The 21042-nt window shown below is 44.7% G+C and overlaps 1 protein-coding gene across 1 annotated transcript in view; it reads right to left on the bottom strand.

Annotated features, from left to right (window-relative positions):
* Positions 1-21042, bottom strand: part of LOC138299142 (complement C2-like) — a 479732-nt gene that overhangs the window by 223128 nt on the left and 235562 nt on the right. The window contains exon 7 of the mRNA XM_069237201.1: positions 10172-10313. Within this exon, the coding sequence (XP_069093302.1) occupies positions 10172-10313 (142 nt within the window). The remainder of the gene's footprint in view (positions 1-10171; positions 10314-21042) is intronic.

Here is a 21042-nt window from a genome sequence, read left to right as displayed (position 1 = left end):
AGGTTGCAATCTTCTGTAAAATGCATGGGCTGCAATGAGTAGGATAATGAACAATGCAAGAAACAGAATTGTAAACATGAGAGTAATTAATATAAAGACTCCCACCATTTTGCAATAACATGACATGTGAAATAGTACCCTAACATGGAGAACCTAACCTAATCTCTAATGTAAAAGAGAGTTAAGTGTGGTAAAACAAATCTGCCAGTACTATGTCCATAAGAAGCGCCCCCCCTAACCCTCATTACCTTGGAATGAGGTCTCTAGATCAGACTCCATGGGGACACAAAAGCTGTGTCTTCATCAAGGCAAAGCGTAGCATAGATAGCATTGATGCATCTGGTAGGAATCCCTCTGGTGGCCTTGTCTGTGTGAGATGTATTTATACAGATCTTGTAGGACCCCTGACACAGGTATGTTCCCAAACAATAGATGAGAAGGCATGCTTGGGGCGGCAATTTATATAAGCAATTCCCTGAGAAGTGCATTATGTGACTGTCACATGTAAGTGGGAAAGTACATAATGTGAATATCTACGTTTATCATTTAGTCTTTGACGCTGATAGTGACGCCTTAACAGAATGACACTGATAACATGAAATAAAAATATCTTCCTAACTATAAACATCGCAGCCATGCTAGAAGAAATAATTACATAAATAGACTAAGGCAGAGTAATCTAAGTAGGGTAAAAGTAACTAGGTGACGGGAGCACAGGCCTGCAAGGCAAAGGCTAAGCTAAACTCCTGATTCCCAACAAAACTAAATAGGATCCACTACAATGCTGCCATTTTATTTCCTTCCAAGTCTGATTTGTGTGAAGCAGGGTGGTTTTGTAGCTCTAGTTGTGTGTAGTTCTGCAGCTTTGTAGGGAATGGACTATTAATGAACTATTTTTAGCATTACTAACATCATCTTACAGCTCCGAAAATATAGTCTAAAAATATTATCGCAATTTTCTCTCTCTGGTGAAGTCTTTGATGGCCCTGAGACTTCTTAAAAAGAGGCAAGCTCAGTCCAAGCTCTTGGAGATCACATGTGGGGGAAGGCAGAGTCCTTCCAGCAGAGTCAGGGAGCAGCAGGCAGCAGGGCAAGAAGCAGGAGAGCGGTCCTTCCAGAAAAGTATAAAGATGAATCCTTTGGACAGCACAGCAGTCCTTCTGACAGAGTCCAGTTGTAGGTCCAGAAGGGTCCGATTTGAGGAGGTCACACCCAAATGTGTCTTTGAAGTTAAGGAGACTTCAAAGAGTGATTTTGAAGTGCACCCGTTCCCCTTTCAACCCAGTCCTGTCTTCCAGGAGATCTGGGGGGGGGGGGGTATCAGTCCTTTGTATAAGGTCAGGCCACTAGCCTTTGAAGTGTCAGTAAGAGCCCCTTCACCCTTCCTGCCCAGGAAAACCCATCAATATGCAGATGAATGCAGATGCAGCTGAGTGTCCTGTGTTTAAGGCTGTCTGGGTTGAATGCACAAGAGGAGCTGTCAACCAGCACAGACCAGACGTGGATTGGAGACAGTCTTTGAGGCACAGAGAGCAGTAAGAGCAGCGAACTGCCTACTTTCTAAAAGTGCCATTTCTAAAATAGTAATGTTAAATCCAACTTCACCAGTAAGCAGGATTTCTCACTACCATTCCAACCAGACCAAACATGACAATGCCACTCCTTTCAGATCAGAAATTACCACTGAAAAGTATGTAAAGGAATTTCCAATGCTGGCCTGTAGGAGGCTGGCCAGGCTTATAGTGGGTACCTGATGGTACTTACACCTTGTGCCAGGTCCAGTTATCCCTGATTAGTAGATTAGTAGTGTTCTAGCAGCTCAGGGTGATAGAGGTAGCTATAGCAGAGCAGCTTAGGCTGAACTAGGAAACATGCAAAGCTCCTACTATACCACTTATATCACATAGGTGCTATATCATAAGAAACACAATACTTAGAGTTACTAAAAATAAAGGTACTTTATTTTAGTAACTATGTGTCAAAAATATCTCAGAGGATAAACTCCCCTAGGAGGTAAGGAAAATACACAAAATATACACACAAACCAAAATCAGGTAAGTAAAACAGTCAGAAAGAAGAGCAAACACTGTAGAATACAATAGGATGCAATAGGCCTAGGGGCAACACACACCATATACTAAGAAAGTGGAATGCGAACCATGAATGGACACCTAGGCTAGTGTAGTGTGTAGAGGGTCACGGGGAGTGTAAGAAAACACTAAGGGTGTCCAAGATACCCCACCCCAAGACCCTGGAAAGTAGGAGTAAAGTACTACTATTTCCCCAGAAACACACTAAACTTGTGATAAAGGATTTTGCAAAGACCACAACAGACTGCAAAGCACTGAAGACAGATTCCTGGACTTGAGGACTTGCAAAGGAAGGGGGCCAAGTCCAAGAGTCGTGAAAGTGTCCAGGGGGGGGCAGGAGCCCAATAAACCCCAGATGAAGGTACAAATTGTCTGTCTCCGGATGGAAGAAGCTGAAGATTCTGGGACAATGAAAGGTGCTAGGAACTTCTCCTTCGTGCAGAAGATGTCACACGGAGTGCTAGAGGATGCAGAGTTGTTTCTTTGGCAAAAGACCACAAACAAGCCTTGCTATCTGCAAGAGTCGCAGTTGAAGAAAAAGGGTGCTGCCTGGGCCCAGGAAGGACCAGGATGTCGCCACTTGGGAGAGGAGACAGAGGGGGCCCTCAGCAACATAGAGAGCCCACGCACAAGAAGGTAGCACCGGTAGAAGTCCTTGAACACGGGTTCACTAAGACTGAGCATGGCGGTTGTCTCAACACTCCAAAAGAGGGTCCCACGAAGCCAGAGGTCAACTCAGGGAGTTGAGCAATGCAGGAGGGAGTGCACAGGAGCCCTAACAGCTGCAGTTCATGTGGTGCACAGGATTACTGTCTGGAGAGGGAAGGCAAGGACTTACCTCCTCCAGATTTGGACAGTTGGACCACTGGACAGTCAGGGTCACTTGGGTCCATGCCTGTGTTCCAGGGGCCACGCTCGTCAGGATGAGAGGGGTCCCAGAGTACCAGTGATGCTGACGTTTGTTGCCTGCTGGAGCAGGGGAAAGATTCTGTCAACCCACTGGAGATTTCTTCGTGGCTTCCAGTGCAGGATGAAGACAGGCAGCCCCCAAAGCATGCACCACCAGGAAACAGTTGAGAAAGCCGGCAGGATTAGGCGCTACAATGTCGCTGGTAGTCTTCTTGCTACTTTGTTGCAGTTTTGCAGGTGTCCTGGAGCAGTCAGCGGTCGATCCTTGGCAGAAGTCGAAGAGAGAGGTGCAGAGGAACTCTGGTGAATTCTTGCAAGTCGTTATCTGAGGAAAAGCCCACTGAAGAGACCCTAAATAGCCCTCAGAGGAGGATTGGCCACCTAGTCAAGTAAGCACGTATCAGGAGGGTCCTCTGATGTCACCTGCTGGCACTGGCTACTCAGAGGCCTCCAGAGTGCCCTCACACCTTTGGATCCAAGATGGCAGAGGTCTGGGACACACTGGAAGAGCTATGGGCTCTACTCCTGGGGTGGTGCTGGATAGGGGAGTGGTCACTCCCCTTTCCTTTGTCCAGTTTCACGCCAGAGCAGGGACTGGGGGATCCCTGAACCGGTGTAGACTGGTTTATGCAAGGAGGGCCTCATCTGTGCCCTTCAAAGCATTTCCAGAGGCCAGGAGAGGCTACTCCTCTCAGGCCCTTAACACTTATTTCCAAAGGGAGAGGGTGTAACACCCTTTATCAGAGGAAATCCTTTGTTCTGCCTTCCTGGGACTGGGCTGCCTAGACCCCAGGAGGGCAGAAGCCTGTCTGTGTGTTGGCAGCAGCAGTTGCTGCATTGAAAACCCCAGAGAGCTGGTTTGGCAGTACCCGGGGTCCATACTGGAGCCCCGGAGATACATGGGATTGGCACCCCAATACCAGATTTGGCATGGGGAGACAATTCCATGATCTTAGACATGTTACACGGCCATATTCAGAGTTACCATTGTGAAGCTACATATAGGTATTGACCTATATGTAGTGCACACATGTAATGGTGTCCCCGCACTCACAAAGTCCAGGGAAATTGCCCTGAACTATGTGGGGGTACCTTGGCTAGTGCCAGGGTGCCCTCACACTTAGTAACTTTGCACCTAACCTTCACCAAGTGAGGGTTAGACATATAGGTGTCTTATAAGTTACTTAAGTGCAGTGTAAAATGGCTGTGAAATAACGTGGGTGTTATTTCACTCAGGCTGCAGTGGCAGTCCTGTGTAATATTGGTCTGAGTTCCCTATGGGTGGCAACAGAAATGCTGCAGCCCATAGGGAACTCCTGGAACCCCAATACCCTGGTTACCTAGGCACCATATACTAGGGAATTATAAGGGTGTTCCAGTGTGCCAATTAGAATTGGTGAAAATGGTCACTAGCCTGCAGTGACAATTTTAAAGGTAGAGAGAGCATAAGCACTGAGGTTCTGATTAGCAGAGCCTCAGTGACACAGTTAGGCACTACACAGGGAACACACATTCAGGCCACAACTATGAGCACTGGGGTCCTGGCAAGCAGGATCCCAGTGAGACAGGCAAAAACAAACTGACACACAAGTAAAAACTGGGGGTAACATGCCAGGCAAGATGGTACTTTCCTACAGATGGCAAAACATTTGTAGATTACCACCAATTTCAAATTGGTAGTAAGCCATTTGCAAATGGGAAGGTGTGCCCAAGTGAAAGGAGGTGCCAACATTTTTCCAGAGCAGGCAGTGGTCCCACGGACCCCTGCCCACTCTAAAAAATATAAAAAGAAAACTTTTCATTTTTATTTTTGAGATGCATCCTGTTATTCTTTAAGGAAAACGAGCTGCATTTTTAAAAATGTATTTAAAAAGTGCCGGCCACTATCAAGAGGTTGCAAATTGCGAAGAATTTTATTGAGACAGGTTCCTTGCGACCCATTTGGGAACCACAAACAGTGTCTGGGACGCTGCTGTGAATCAGGTTTTGCGACCCGCAAATTGAGTAGCAAAAAAATCGCAATTTGGGAGTCGCAAAACCTGACAGTCGTATATGTGGCCCCAAGATGCATTAGTAGTTTTCCAAATTTTCTGCCTACTTTAAAAATCTGTAGGGTGGCAAATGACTGATTCTGTACATATTCTACTAACACAATGTTCATGCTCTTGTAACTTAACTCTGGACAAGTAGTTTAACAACCAGCAATCAGAAGACACCACTAATCACCCAATGACAACAAAGCATATAGGCCCTCATTATGACCCTAGCAGTCCGAAGACCGACAGGGCCACGGTGGCGGTTTCACCCCCAACAGGCAGGCGGTGAAGCCCGCCACATTATGAGTGTGGCGGGTTGGTCTCTGCCACCCCGCCACATCTCTGTTTAGACTGCTAGGGCATTTTGAGCCACCGGGCCGGAGATGAGCATCTCTGACCCAGCGGTCCACAGAAGACCGCCGGCGGTATTAGGAGCCGGCTTTCCACCAGGGTTTCCGTGGCAGTAGCACAGCCAGGAAAACCCTGGCAGAAAGGCTACCGGTGACAAGGAATTTCTTCCCTGTCACCAGCAGACGACTCCCTCACCCCCACAGCAAGCACAATACCCACCCCGCCACCCTTTCCAGATACAGCGTCCCCTCCAGGCACAGCACCCACCTCCAAGTACAGCGCACCCCCTCCAGGTACAGCGCCCCCCTTCCCACATACGTGCACATGCACAAAGACACCCAAATGCACCCCACATACACTCATTCACCAACACTGACATACAAGCATTCACTCACATGCATCCATACGCGCATTCACTTCAACACTCATACTCACATTCACCACATCACACATACTCACATTCACAACACATACTTGCATTCACGCCAACATTCATACATGCATACACACATGCATAAACACTTACATTCATACATGCACTCACTTCTACATTCATGCACGCAGACACACACCCATACACACACCCATACTCATACACACACGCATACAAACATGCATACAAAGACGGATACACACACGCATTCACACTTACATTCACGCACGCATACACACTTACATTCATACACGCATATACACACGCATACACACTTACATGCACACACACAGTCAACACCCAAGCACACACACACACACACACACACAACACCCTCCCACCCCCTCCCATGTCGGACACCCGACTTACCTTGTCCGGAGAGGAGGTCGTCCGGCAGGGAACGGGAACGGGTGCTTCCACCGCCAGCAGCGCTCTGCCATCAGGACACTGCCAGGCCGTATTACAGGTTGTAATAGGCGGGCAGAGTCCTCTTGGCGGGGCGGTGCCAGTGGTGGTGTTGCCCCAAAGCCTTCACCTGCCAGCACGACTACTGCTGGATTTCTGCCCGGTGGCGGAAATCCTGCAGTACTTGTAATATGGTGGGCAGAAGACAGCCAGCACTGGCCATCTGCTGGCGCCCGTGGCTTTGGTGGTCTTGGAAAAAGACCACCAAAGTCATAATGAGGGCCTTAGTATTTTGATGGTTTATACATCTTATCACCTCTATGGACAATGCAAATTCTAACACCAGCCTAACTACACAGTCTCCATTTTACGGCAGATGATGAACAAGCACTTTATATGCTTGCAAAGTTGAATGTGAAGACATTGCACTGAAATGCCCTAAGCTTAGATTCCCAAACTATATAGACCTTATTATTGGGCCAGAGATTACCAGGCACAGCCTTGTAGGATACTTCTAGGGATCCCCATTTTTAAGAAGCCCTATGGGTACATAGTAAGAGTTCATGCTTCTTGACAAAGACCGTTCTTGTCCACTGAACATTTCTCGTACAGTATTTTTCATGTTGATTTGTTGCATGACAAAACACCAATAAACATTAACACAATCTATCAAACAAGTATGTCTATCCTAAAAGTCCATATTTAATTGCATGCATGCTTGCACACAACACAGACATCATAATGCACATATCTACACACACACAGGCTTGTACACAACCTACATTAGCACAGACACGTCTACACACAGACTTACACATGTGGGCGCGTACACACACACATTCTGTTTTTTGCTCACTGAGTCATAAACTTGTGTATACACTCAAACATTGGTAATGTCTTGTCCACACTTATCTGTGCTGCTAAACTTTCACTGGAATAAATGAACCAGGTGTAATCGGTGCAATAAGGCTGTGACGTGCAAGAGAATGGAAGACTTTATATGGGAAAATGTTTTCTCCAGACTTATGGTACAATATCTCTAATACCCTAACACCAGGCACGCAGATTTTCTGTTGTGCTCACATGATGCACTAATAGGGTTATAAATAAGCACTGGCAAAGCAAATAGGTTGCGCCTTTGCGGACTATTGCCTTAGCCAATAATTGTTAGCCACACTGTACAGCATCCTCAATGCTGTGCAGCATGGCTAAAGAAAACCAAACAAACAAAATTGACGGCCACCCACATCTTCTTGTAGCTGTGCGCAACGCGCATGCTTTTGCCTACAAAATTACATGGTCATGTTTTTCTTTTAAAGTGCTGATCTGAATCCGATCAGTAACTAAACACAAAACATAGGAAGCAAAATCTTTTTTTTTTTTTTTTTAGGTTGAACATAAGCGTTCAACCTTGTTTATACTTTTAGTATACTTCTTATGGCTCAAAGCAATTTCATTTGTTGGTTGCAGTGTCCGTTAAAAATTCTTGCTCGTGAGTGGTCAGTTCTGCCTTTTTCTCCCTCCTTTTTCTGTTTCAGAGCTGTGACCAACTACTGTAATATTTCACTTTGGTTTCTTTATCTGTTGCTGTGATGGACTACTTTTGTTATTTCTTTGTTGCTCCTTTTTCACTGTGGGTGTTTCAGGCTGGTAGGTGCCTGCGTTTTATTGCAGCATTCTGTTCCTCACACCTCCTCCCATGTCGCTGACATTTGTTTTGGCTCTATTCCAGAGCTGTCCTTGTTTACCTCTGGCTCATGGAACATTTGTTTCACCATCAAATCTTTAATAAAAGGTAGCTCCTAGCCTTTGTTATTTTAAAGTTATTTTACCACTGCCCAGAATCTGTTGATTAATGTTCTTTCAGTACAGCCCAGCGCAAGCGTGTTGATTTAATCTTGAAGTAAACTTATTTTTGTGCATGTTTATGTAACATTAAAATAAGCTTATTTTACAAAAGAAACACCTGGTGCCTAAATGTTTAGGTCACTGCTCAGTAAAGCCACAATATGCCCTTTCTCGTAGAATGTAGCTAAACCAAGAAGCAATGATGTGAAACTTGCAGAGCCTCGCATCTGGAGTCACTCTCTCCAGGGCCCCTCCCTGCCAACTCACGACAGCTGCACAGGGAATTGCTTAGCTCCTTTATTGGGGACATAAATCTTCTCAGGCTGCTCTGCTATTATAAACTTCATTAGAGCTCTGCTGAAATGCGAGGCAAGACCGCTTGCAAGACTTTTCAATCTGTTAACATAAAAAGAAAATACTTTGCCAGCATTATTGTCCAATTTCTGTTCAGACTTTTACACAACTGGAGGTGGTGCAGTCATCTTCTTGTCTCTCCTCAAGGGCTTGTGATTTGTGGTGTCAGTTGTCGCCAGTGACCATATAACATGGCAGGAAAAGATGAAATTATGAGGCAGGATTGACCAATTTATGTGGCAAGAAAAGTCCAGTTCTGAATTTACTATACCAATAGCTCTAACTTAAGAAGGTGCAAGACCTATTGCACTGCAAATGCTTGTTTAAAGCAGGTGGGAGTTTGTATAAGCAACAAGTGCAGAAGCAACTTGGGGGGGGTCGGAAGCTACATGGGTGAGGATGGGGGTCATAGAAGAAACACAGGGACGGCGAGGTGACACAAATGACAGAAGCAAACAAAGGCGGGTGGGCAGTGGCATAACAAAGGCCCCCGCTGCCCCTGCAGTACGGGGAAGAGTTCCGGGAGGTCCCCACAGCAAAGTGCCCTGGCCTAAGACCTCCTGAGTGCTTCCGGAGGGGGAACCACCGTGTACTTTGCAGGGGGCCCTCTCAGGTTTTGTTACAGCACTGCTGGTGGGGGGAGAAGGAAACAGCAAGGGGAGGGCAGGAGACACAGAAACAACTTGGGGAATAGAAGGGAGACAGGGAAGCAACACAGGGGAGGGCAAGGCATATGCAACACATAGAAGCACATGAATGGATGCAACAGGGAGGGGGTGGGAGAAGCACCTGGGTGAATGCAACAGGGAGGGGGTGGGAGAAGCACCTGGGGACAGGCAGCAGGAGGAGGGGGAAGACAAGTACATGAGGGAGACAGGCTCAAAAACATGTACTGTCTGTGAGTGCTTAAACAAAAAGAAAGAAGTAGTTCCCTGACATTGAGCACAGACACCACACAAAAACACACGTGATAAAGAGCAAACACACGTGGTAAAGAGGCGGTGCTCTTTACCACGTGTCCAATGCATGGGCAAACACAAGACTGACAAGCTGGGCTGTGAATAAGAAGCAGGCAAATGAGAGTTACAAGGAAAGCCAAACAAAGGTAAGTTATTGACTGGCTGTAAGCCTCGCAACACACAGCACATATGCTGTTCTAGTATTCTCGACCTAAACACAGGCTTACACTAGAAATGTATGTGAAATCGATGTATTTACATGTGTAAATTTTGCTACCCAAGGGAACTTACCTATACACCCTTTCTGAGCTTTGGGGTGGGTGGTGTTTCACCTTGCTTTAGGACGCCTAATACCCAATTTTTTGCAAGTAGGAAGTCAAGCAGAATGTGCCACTCCAACCCAGGTATTTCATATATTATAGCATAATTAGGAAAGGCAATGATGGCAAAAGAAAGCATTGCAGTATGATTTCCAAAAGAGGCTTGCAACAACAAGGAGACCAGAATCAAGCAGAAAATGCCACACCAACCCAGGTATTCCTTATCTTACCATACAGTATTGGTTTTGTTTTTTTACACATTACTGATCCATCACTACAACAATGAAGAAATTCAGAGAAATTCGGAGACTCAATTCACTGTATAGCTTAATGCACCACAAATTTTCTTTCGGAATCTTACTGATCTCAAACTACTCCCCTGCCACTGCTGTCCCTCCCCCCCCCTTCCAATCCCTGCCCCTTGTGTCACATAATCAGCAGTGGACCCAAAGAAAACTTTTCGTACCTTCATAATTCATGTTATTATCAATCTCCTCCATAATTTCGGCGTCTTTGTCCGAGTGGTCATTGGAGATCTCCACCACCTTCTTTACTCCTGATGCATAGGAAATGATTCCAAAGTGGGCATTTAATTCAAAGCTGCTGAACTGTGAGGCATTGCAAGGAAAAAGATGAGAGAGAGAAAGAGGGAGAGGGAGAGAAAACAGACCTTAAGACTTTGTGGCAGATGTGCAGAAAATGATGACCAACTGGGCTGTTTACAAGGGCAACCACTCCCGCTTAGAGATTGTCAGACCACCCGTTGCCCAGCCAGTGTGCACAACTCCCACAAACAACTAGCAAACGGTTCTTTGTCAACAACAAATGAAATAAATTGCTTTGCATGTGTCTTAATTCATTTAGTGTTCCTGCCATTTTTCCATATCTAATGTTACTCCTGAGCTCCACAAGCATGTGCACTGCTCATGTCCCCCTTATACGTGTGACTCTTAATCATATGCCATTCTTTGATCCAGTCTATGAGGGTTGTATATACCATAATATTGTGTCCTAAATTTTGTTTCCAAAAATATCACCCTAATGGATGTAGATTTTCTAAATTATATTTTTGACAACATATTTATGTCAGTCGTTATTCAGACCACAATATTCTGGTGCCACAACCTCTTGAGCCTTTCGCCATAGGCAGGGCACAAGCCCTAAAAAAGAAGTGGGGGACAACAAAGTTAGGCAGTATGCAAGTGACAGCACAGCGCATGACATCGCACATGGCATTACAGGAAGTGACATCACAAGAAGTATCATCACTACCCATGACTTTACAAAAAGTGACATCATAAGAAGTGACATTAGATCTAAAGACCTCAAAAATATGTTTAGTTCATTTGAGTGCATGATGAGCATACATTCAAACACTCCGCGCATGTAACACCTACCTGATTTAAGGTAATGCAATGCAGGGCAATATGCTGCCTTGCATTCATGTTTTTTTTTTACAAATCAAATCAACCAGGATTTGTGTTGCACTTAAAATCCCAAACAGGTTTTGCATCAGGTTGCACCAGAAAAATGACGCAATCCTAACACAAAATCTGCGCCTTAACTTAGGCATTTGCGTTTAATAACTCAATGCCACAAAGAAACTGGCAACAAGGACAAATCGGACAGTAAATCTGTCCTGCTTAATTGGTTGCAAAGTCTGTATTTTAAAATATCTTATGGGGTTAAGGCACCTGCTGAAGTGATCTTTGGGTTCCTAGTAAATGTTAAATAATAATAATAATGGTAAGATAACTTTGGTGGTTAACGCATTTGCTGGAAAGATCGGTGTTTTGTTGAGTGCCCCTTTTAACTCAAAGTAGCATAGATGATTAATGTATCTCCTGCAGAGCACATCATGTAACATGCAGAGGACAGATTTTTATTTTATGTAGCTAGTTAAGTGGATTACTGCTTTCAACATAGAGTTACTTTTGTTACTTGCAGTTCATAAATTGTATTCCTTCTAATATAGCGCAGTGAGCTATGAAGGACAATATGTGGCTCCTACACCTTGTAACCCTCACTGTCTTATGTAACATATCCTGAACATTGATGTACAAACTTGTGTGATTGAATGTCAATCTAATGAGTGTGTTTGATTTAAAGTGCTCTAACACCCTGCATTTTGATGAGTAGCACTATAACAGAAATAATAAAATAGAGGGATTTAAATTGTTATTTTGCGTAAATACTGGGACAGACCAAAAAACCTGACTTTCTTACAACAGTGCATGCATATCACTCATACACAAGGACTTCCCAAAGTCAAAGTGTGCCTCTCTTAAGTCCTTGTGAAGTACTAACAAGCTGTGAGCCTTTGTTTCCCCTCCCCTCCATTTACAGCTAGATGTTAGGCTCCAGATAGGTGCGAGGCAGGATACTCCAACAAAAGGAGGCCTGAAGGCCCCTTAAAATTGGCATTTGTTATGGGCCTCAGCGGGAGCTCGATATTATGAAAGACCCCTCACTGCCTCACGTTGTTGCTCGGATCGAAAGCAGACAACGTACAGGTGCTGCTGAATGTGCCAGTGTCTGAAAATTACACCAAGACATGTTCAGCATTTTACAGTAGGGCCCAGCTTCTTCTTGGCAGGGTGGAAGGTGGCTGTCGTCCACCTGCGAGTACCCCCAACTTGTGCCCTGCCCGTAGGATTTGAGCTTCCAAGGTGGTTGTTGATCATCCTGCAATGCCCTACATCTGCTGTAAAGAAAGTGTGGCACACACAGGTGGAAAGAATACTTTAGGTGACTGTGAGGTGTTGTTTTTAGTTCCTGGAGTCATCAGTTGTTACTGGGTATTACTCTGTGGGTTATGACCATTTAGTACTGGTTCCCAGGACCACAGAAATGGTGCATTTCACATTAAGTAACCAAGGGACTTTCTTTAGACACTTGACTCTCGCAGGGTAGAAAGGGCGAGCTGTGAAGAAGCTGTGTTTATCCATTATTTATTTACCTAGACTTTTAGTGGACCTTGGCCTCAATGGTATTAGGATGCTTGACAGTGAAACATGCACAAGTAACAGGGTTACATCGAGATGTGGGAGGGGGAACAGCATAAAAATCAACAAACATAAAGAACACTAGGAGACCAACATGAGAGGAAAACAACGTTATGGGAGGTGTTGTTTGAAAAGGTGGCCCCTTAGATGTTTTCAGAAGGTGGCGTATGGTGTCAAAAATCTGAGCACTGGAGGAGGAGAACTCCAGGTTGATAGGGTCATGCCAGAGAAACATTATCTTGAACAGTAGTGGTTCTAAACTTGGGATTTTCAAGATGAAGAGAGATATAACTTCTCAGACCTCATTGACCGCCAGAAATCTTAAGCAAGTCAGCAAGCTAGGGAGGAGAGGTAGGGAGGAGAGTTATGATGGGCCTGTGGACAAGGCAGCAGATTTTTAATTTAATTCTGGACCAAAAGGAGTAGCCAATGTAGCCCTAAAGAAGAGTGAAGATGTGATCTAATTTGTCAAACGGGCAGAATAACTACACAACTGAGTGGAGTAAAGGTTTGAGTGGGATCAGTGAAGACTAAGGAATTCCAGCCAAAAGAGAGATGCTAACATCAGGGTGAGAAATGACCAGTGCATGAAAAGCCATTCTGAATAGATCAACAGAAATAGGAGGACAGATTTCTTTAGTCTGTGGAGGTGATTGTATAAAAATTCTTCACACAGTATCTCGGCAACCACTAGGGCACTGCTGTTCAAACATTACAGATAGGATATTTCTGCCTGCAGATACCTCCTCTTTTGAATCTCTTGAATGTTGAAATAGTTCTCCTTAGCCAGTGGGTGGTGCTAAGACTCCGACTTGACTCCAGGATGCATCCCGAATATGCCATCACCAAGTAATATAAGGTGCCATCCCAGCACACTAACGTCAGTTCCTTTTTAGGTTGAGCATAGCAGCGCGCAATTGCTGCTTTTCTGACGTGTTGGTATCTATGTGGGCTGTTAACCACGCCCACCTCACGCCATCACTTTCACTCATTTGTGAACTTGCCTTTCAAAAATCCTTTGTTATCATTGGTAAATACTTTATGTTTGTCCCTCCTTGGGGCGGTTTTGTTACTGCCTTGGGGACCAACTCTGTTACCTGGATAATTGCACTTGGCGATATGTTTAACTGCGAGCGAATCTTTTTTTTTTCTGTGTCTTCTTTGCACTCATGCTCCTTGCAGCCGTGGTGCTTTGAATTGGCTCGCTTATGTTAACTGTTTTACTTTTAATTTTTTTCCTTTTGTGTGTCTCGTTCGCGCTCACGCTCATGGCGGCGGTGGCACTTTAAATTGACTAGCTTATGTCAACTGTATTACTTTTCATTTTTCTTTTTGTGTGTCTCCTTCGCGCTCACACACATGGCAGCCATGGCGCTTTGAATAGGCTCGCTTATGTCAACTGTTGTACTTTTCATTTTTTCCCTTTTGTGTGGATCCTTCGCGCTCATGGCGGCCGTGGGGCTTTGAATAGGCTTGTTTTGAATTCTCCCTGTGTTTATTGTGTTTTCAAATTACTGGTGTGTAGCATAAAAAAAACATTCTTTCGTAATGCACCGGATTAATCTGTGGAACATGACGTTGCTGCACGGATACAGTTTACCTAGGGGCCTGGGAATGGAAGGAGAGCAATGCAATTGGTTGTTTGAACTGAAGTAAACTTCAAAGACTTTGGACTTGGGATCACGATCCAGGGGATGCTTGAGAGGCAGACATGATAGTAGAGAAAACTATTCAGGGCAAGCATGTTTATTCTGATTTCGTTAGACAGCGCTGATCTTCTGGGAGTATTAACTATTTCTGTTGGTTGTTGGATGTTTTGATCCTGAAGTGGCCTGTCCTTCGCCCTTTGCTGTGCCATACTTGCTTGCTATGTGTTCTTGTGCTTGCAGGAGCCGGTACCACAGATCTGCAGAACCTGCGGCCTTTGGCAATGCTTGATATTAACAGGCAGGGCTATATTGTTTGCCAATAACCCAACTGAGGGGAATAGTGATATATTTTTTTTAATCAGTCATTCCTCCTGAATTCATTGAGGAGGAGCGGTGCAGAACTGTTCCATGCAACAGCCTTGATGTAAACTGTGGTAAGCTATGGATGCAAATGGAAAGAAACGCTGAAGAGTTTCAGAAAATAGCCAGTCAAAAAAGTAAAACTATCAGAAATCTTTATTAAGGAAAAGCAGCTGAATAGCTGGAAGCCCCTTTTGGCGTAGAAGACACACAAGCAATATGAGAACTGAAAAAGGCATTAAACACACAGGACCTTATTGATGGAAACCTCTCAATAAATGTGGTGTGACTACACATTCTTGGAAATATTGGATATGTGTGCTGCTAAACAGGTTAATATATTTAATAATGCACTGACTTGCTCAGTTTAGCACATAGTAATTAAGATTAAGGGAAGGTTTATTAAATCTATCACTTTAGAGGTGGTTTATTGCTTCCACCTAAGGATCTCAAAGCCATTGAAAAAATTATTGGGATCTATTGCTTCATTTATCACATAAAATAAGTAAAATCTTTACCATCATGGATTTTAAACCCTGACTCAGTAATCCATTATGTGACATGGCCACTTGGCATTGATACACCCTACAAAAGTAGAGTTCTATTCAGTTATTGCTTTAAAACACTCATGTAAAGGTTGTCACCGTTGACTTGTTAAAAGCTTTTAATATTGAATGCTGTAAGACTTACATGCTAGTAGACCGGGTTGACTGAAATCAATTTAATTTTGCCAGGAAGAAGAGACCATTAAAACAAATGCAGCAACATCGAGAAAAGCAAGAAACTTGACTCGAGAAGCTGGCTTTTCTAATTCAATAACAACTGGTGGAGGTTCTCTGAACATCTGATCCACATGAGATTTTTGAATACTTCAATAATTTTAAAGCGACCGTCAAGAAATGTTGCTAAGTTCCCAAAAAAGACGTGCTTTATTGCATCAGAATTTATATCTTCCAGGTTGAACACCAGTAAAATATGTCAATTGCAAAATATGCCAGCTGATACAAGACCTTTCAGAATGTCCCTTTTGATTATAATTTTTTCAAAAAATATTAATATTCAGTTAGCATTCAGTCAAATTACTGCGCCCACCATCACTAGTCGTCTGCATATGTCCATACAAGCATTACCTATTTCTAATTTTTGGCATTAAATGATATGCAGTGTTGTTGTTATATGCTCTCAAGAAGTAACATACAGCGTGGGGGGAACGACACCACTACACTTCCTAACGAGTCTTTATCACTATTCTCATTCAGTCCACATTCAGTCCACGTTAGGCTCTTACCCAAATTATTATTCGGGAGTATTGTGTTTCATGGCCATAATTAGATCGTACCAGGTTGTACATTTTGCATGTTCCCCTTATCTTCTGTTATTTTTTTTAAACAACCCTTCACTCCAATATATCTCCATGTAGCCTTTTTCTGCTGCCCTGTATCAGTTCATGTCCATGAGACACTCACTATAATTGGAGTCTGACAACCACTGCCTTCTCTTACATTTGTCTGTATTTTTTCTGGCGACCCCTAGTCCTGTATGTCACAGCCACTTTTTACATCTGGATGGTGTTTGTCTCCTGCATATGCCCAACCTAAAACATTCTGTAGACAAAAACCTGTTAGTTATGGCAAATCCTTGAAAATAGGTTAGAATGGTGCAGTGAATTAAAGAGCTATGTTTGGACAAATTGAGAAAAAACATCCAAAATGTTTGTACCATGGAGAACAACAAACCTAAATTTAAAGGCGCTAGCCATCCATATCCCTATGGCAGTTATTAGAGGTTTAAACACCTTCTAGTATACTCTGATGGATCACTAGTGCTTTGATCCCGACTCTCGGCATGAGACTTTTTTGATTTATGAGTTAATAAAGGTTAGTAATAGTTTTACTAATACCTGTTCACTCTCAGAATTATTACTGTTTTCCTACACATTTCACTTTTTTGGTCGAGCCTAGGCAGTGCGCATGCGCTGTCTCGTGACATGCTGTAATCTATTCTGTGGGCTTTCACCACGCCCATCACTTTAAGTTGTTCCTTGGTCTGCCTTTCAAAATTCCTTTGGTTTCATTGGTAAATGCTTTATGTTTGTCCCACCTTTTGGCTGTTTTGTTCCCGCCCTGGAGACTGACCCTGTTACATGAATTATTGCACAATCGTCCATATACCTTAGTGTTGGTGCTCTACTTTTTTCTTTTGCCTCGGCCTGTTTTTCATTTGTCCGTTGTGCGTGTTGCCTTTAGCCCCTTCATGCCCTCCTCATGCTGTCTGTGTTGTAAATTCCCGCTCTGGCCCCCTCCATTGTTTATCCTGTTTTTTCAGTTCCTTCTTCCCTCGGGAGACTGTCTCGCGCAGGAGGGGCTTAGCCAGTCTCTTGAAGAGTTGGAGGAAGAAAAGATGCGCCTGCTAGCCGCTCTATACCCAGGGTGTTTGTTCATCCTGTTTGCTTTAGATGCTGCTGGCTCAGCGTGCAGATGCTTGGCAGAAGAAGGCCATAGAGAACCTGGAAGGCAGTGAGCTGGCACGAAGCCAGACATCAGGTACTTTATTGGCAGCGGAACAATTGCTGTGTGGCGCTCTTCTTGTGATGCACAACTTTCTCAATGTGTCTGCTTTATAAATTTTATTTATTGCATTTTATTACGCTTTTGAGTGAGGCTGAGTGGCAGTCTCCTGTGCTGCCTCACCCTGCCAAGTCTCCAGCATCTTGAGTGTGTGGTGGCATGAAAACTATCCGCTTTTGACTTGCTTTACTCATCAATAAAAGGGAAACAATCCTGGTATGGCTAATGACCGAAGTTCCGGGTAAGCAATTCCTGTCGCATAAGCTTGCCACTTGGAGAACATATGTGTTTAGGACGCCTCTGCTACAAGACCAAGTTGAAGCTTACGTGTTTAAGATTACATACTCATCACAAGTACCCTTACAGTCAAGACCGCTACAATAAACAATGAGCTATTTTTGTATGTCAGTTATTAAAGTTTGTAAGAGAAAAACTTTTAAATAGCATATGTGTTCTCTTTTGTTGCACGTTACACAACTTAATTTGCCCTCTTGAGCAATAAACTTGTCAGCAAGCAACTCTGATGGTGGGGCGGTAAAAGTGGTATTCTATTCTAATTAGCACGGCAGATTTAAATTAGGATGCAAAATGGCAATATTTTCATTTTTTTGCTGCATATAGAGGAAGAAGGTAAATGGAAGTGTTTTAGTTATTTGCAGGGCCACTAGAATTATGTGGCAGAGAGGACCAAACTATGCGGCAGGTTTGACCAATTTATGTGGCAAGAAAAGTCCAGTTATACATTTACAAAGCCAATAGCTCTAATTCAAGCAAATGCAAGACCTATTGCATTGCAAATGCTTGTTTGACATGCCTTTCAAGTCGGATCCGGAATTATTCTACTCTGATTTTTTTCTAACAAATTGACTTTTTGAAGTGTTTCTGAAAGAATCTCCCCTCAAAAATCTCAGGTTTCAAAATTTGTAGCTGCTGCCACAAATAAATGTCCCTCTTGCACCCTCAGAGCGATTCTTTTCTGGTGTCTGTGGCTAAAACACGTACCTAAGCCTTGTGAAGAGTGGGGCCTCATGCACATAAATGCCATCAAAGAGTGGTTGGTTATGTTCTTTATGGCCCAGTTTTTTTTTTTTTATAATGATTTTTATTTTATTTTGAAGAACAAAAAAGAAATACACAACGAAAATACATTATAGCAATACCTAAAAAAATACAGATATCAATACCATAGCACCCTCTTCACGATGTAGCATCTGCCATCTCTGTCTCATTCGTCCTGTGGGACCCGGGGACCTGGTAGGCCCACGGCCTCCATTCGGTCTGAAATAAGTTTTAGTTTTTAAGGATTCTGGAGATTTTGGTCCAGTGTTTATGACATTAGAATAGGTGGCCGACCCCTATTGAAACCATGTCCGAGGGAGATCAGTTTGCTCTCTACCTTTTGTGGCCTATGTTCGGTCCCTCCCACACACAGAGCAAGGATTTCAGCTGTTACTGCCCCATGGACCTTGGGTGACTTTTACATCGGGGGTGTATGGAGCTTCCTGCCATCTTAATTTATTCAATCAGCCAACAGACCCACCCAACTCCCCCATATTCTATTGTATTTTTCAGGACAACCTCTCGCTTCGTACACCAGTCTTTCGCATCCTGCGCACCAATCCACTCCTCGTCTCCATTTATTAAGGGTCGGCGCTTTTACGGCCTTCCATTACGACATAATGTCCCTTTTTGCCACCAAGCAGGCCACTCCCAGGAATGCACGACTCAATCTATTTAGTCCTATCTCGCCCAATGCCCCCAGTAAAAGTGGTGTCGGGGATACCTCCACCGTAGACTGCAGTACTTCGGAAACCTCCTCTATAACCGCCCTCCAATATGACTCTATAACTGGGCAGGCCCAGACCATGTGGAAGAAATCAGCTCCTGGCTGAGAGCACCGGGGGCACTCGTCTGTGGGCCGAAGACTCGCCCGGTGGAGCCTCTTAGGGGTAAGGTAAGCTGCGTGTAGGTAGAGGGTCTGTAGCAATTGAAACCGTGTGGATATGGCCAGTGTTCGGGGAGCCATTAGTGCCTCTCTCCAGTCTAAATCCTCCATGGGACCCACCCAGCCCTCCCATTTCCGGCGAAGTTCCTCGAGGGGAGGGGATGTGTTAGTGAGGATGGAGCGGTATATTTGGGAGGTTCCTCCTTTGTTTAGGTGTCCCATCATAATCTTAGCTTCCAGCGGGCTATACTCTGGGATGCTGTCTCCTGGTCGTACGTGTACCCGTAGAGCATGTCTGAGCTGTAGATATTTGTGAAACTGGGTGTTGTGTAGAGAGTATGTTTTCTGAAGCTCCTCATAGGGTCGAATGTGCGAGTTGCCCCAGATGTCGCCGAGCGTAGTTATCCCAATATTGTCCCACTTCCGAAAGCCCTCTAGCATGGAGACTTCCTTTAGCCATTTCCCCTGCCAGAGAGGTGTCTGAAGAGCTAGGCGAGCCCACCACCCCGTGGCTCTCTGTGCTGCACGCCATCCCGTGAAGACCAGCTTGGTCACCTCTGGGGTGGATTGTGGAATCACGCCTCCATACAGGGCATTGAAAACCCCGTTGTAACCCATCTCCTGAAGTTCCAGTCTGTACGCGGGGTCGGTCCATCCCCCTGTTAGCCAGTCGTTAATCACCAGTAGGCGGATGGCTAGGTAGTAAAAATGAATGTTGGACATCCCCAGTACCCCTTTATAGACGTTTCTTTGACACGTGGCTAGAGCTAGTTTGGGGCGCGAGCCGTGCCACAGGAATTGGCGTGCCATAGTCTCGACTTCGTTGAACCATTTCCGAGGGATTAGGTGCGGGAAGTTTTGTAGTTGGTATAGGAATCTGGGGAGTACCATCATTTTGTATAGAGCTATTCTCCCCAGCGTGTTGAGTGGTAAATTCCGCCAGCGTTGAAGGTCTTTCCTGGAGTTTTTAAGGAGCGGTGTGATATTCAGTTCCCAAGCTAGCTCAGGGAGCAGAGCTATGTGAACGCCCAGATATTTAAAACTATTGCGACGGATTGGGATGTTTTCCTGCCAGTTTACACAGTCTCTCGAGGGGTGTAGTGGGATCAGTAAGGATTTGCTAGAGTTTAGGGTAAGCCCCGAGGCTTGTGAGAAGAGCTCTAGGAGTTCTAGGACCCGCGGGCCGCTCATTGCTGGGTTGGAGAGGTAAAGGAGGAGGTCGTCAGCGTACAGTGCCACCCTGTCCTCCGGTCCCGCAGGCCATGCCCAGCCTGTTATTAGTGGGACTTCTCTCAGCAATTTTGCCAGAGGCTCAATCGCCAGGGCGAAGAGTAACGGTGATAGGGGGCAACCCTGGCGGGTCCAGCGACGGATGGGGAATGGATCGGATGTCACCCCGTTCACCTGAATACGAGCTGTCGGGTTGGAGTAAAGCAGTTTTACTAGGTTTCGGAATTTGGGTCCAAAACCGTTTTTCTTTAAAACGTGTTCTAAGTACGTCCAATCCACAGTGTCAAAGGCTTTTTCAAAGTCTATTAGTAGGAGGGCAAGAGGGGACCTGGACAAGGTGCCACGGCGAGCTAGGGCATTATGCAACCTTCTAATGCAATGTCTGGTGCTACGTGAGGGCATGAAGCCGCACTGGTCTGGATGTATCAGCGAGGGGAGCACTTCCCTCAGCCTGGTAGCCAGTAATGTTGAGAGCACTTTAATCTCTGCGTTTAGCAGGGAGATGGGTCTATAGGCTGAGCGGTCGGGCGCTGGCGGGCAGGTCTTTGGAATCACCACTATTGTGGCTTGGTCTATTCCTG

Source organism: Pleurodeles waltl, chromosome 6 (assembly GCF_031143425.1).
Source record: "Pleurodeles waltl isolate 20211129_DDA chromosome 6, aPleWal1.hap1.20221129, whole genome shotgun sequence".
Classification (NCBI taxonomy): Eukaryota; Metazoa; Chordata; class Amphibia; order Caudata; family Salamandridae; genus Pleurodeles; species Pleurodeles waltl.
Note: the sequence above shows the minus strand (reverse complement) of the source record. Positions and strands in the feature narration are given on the sequence as shown.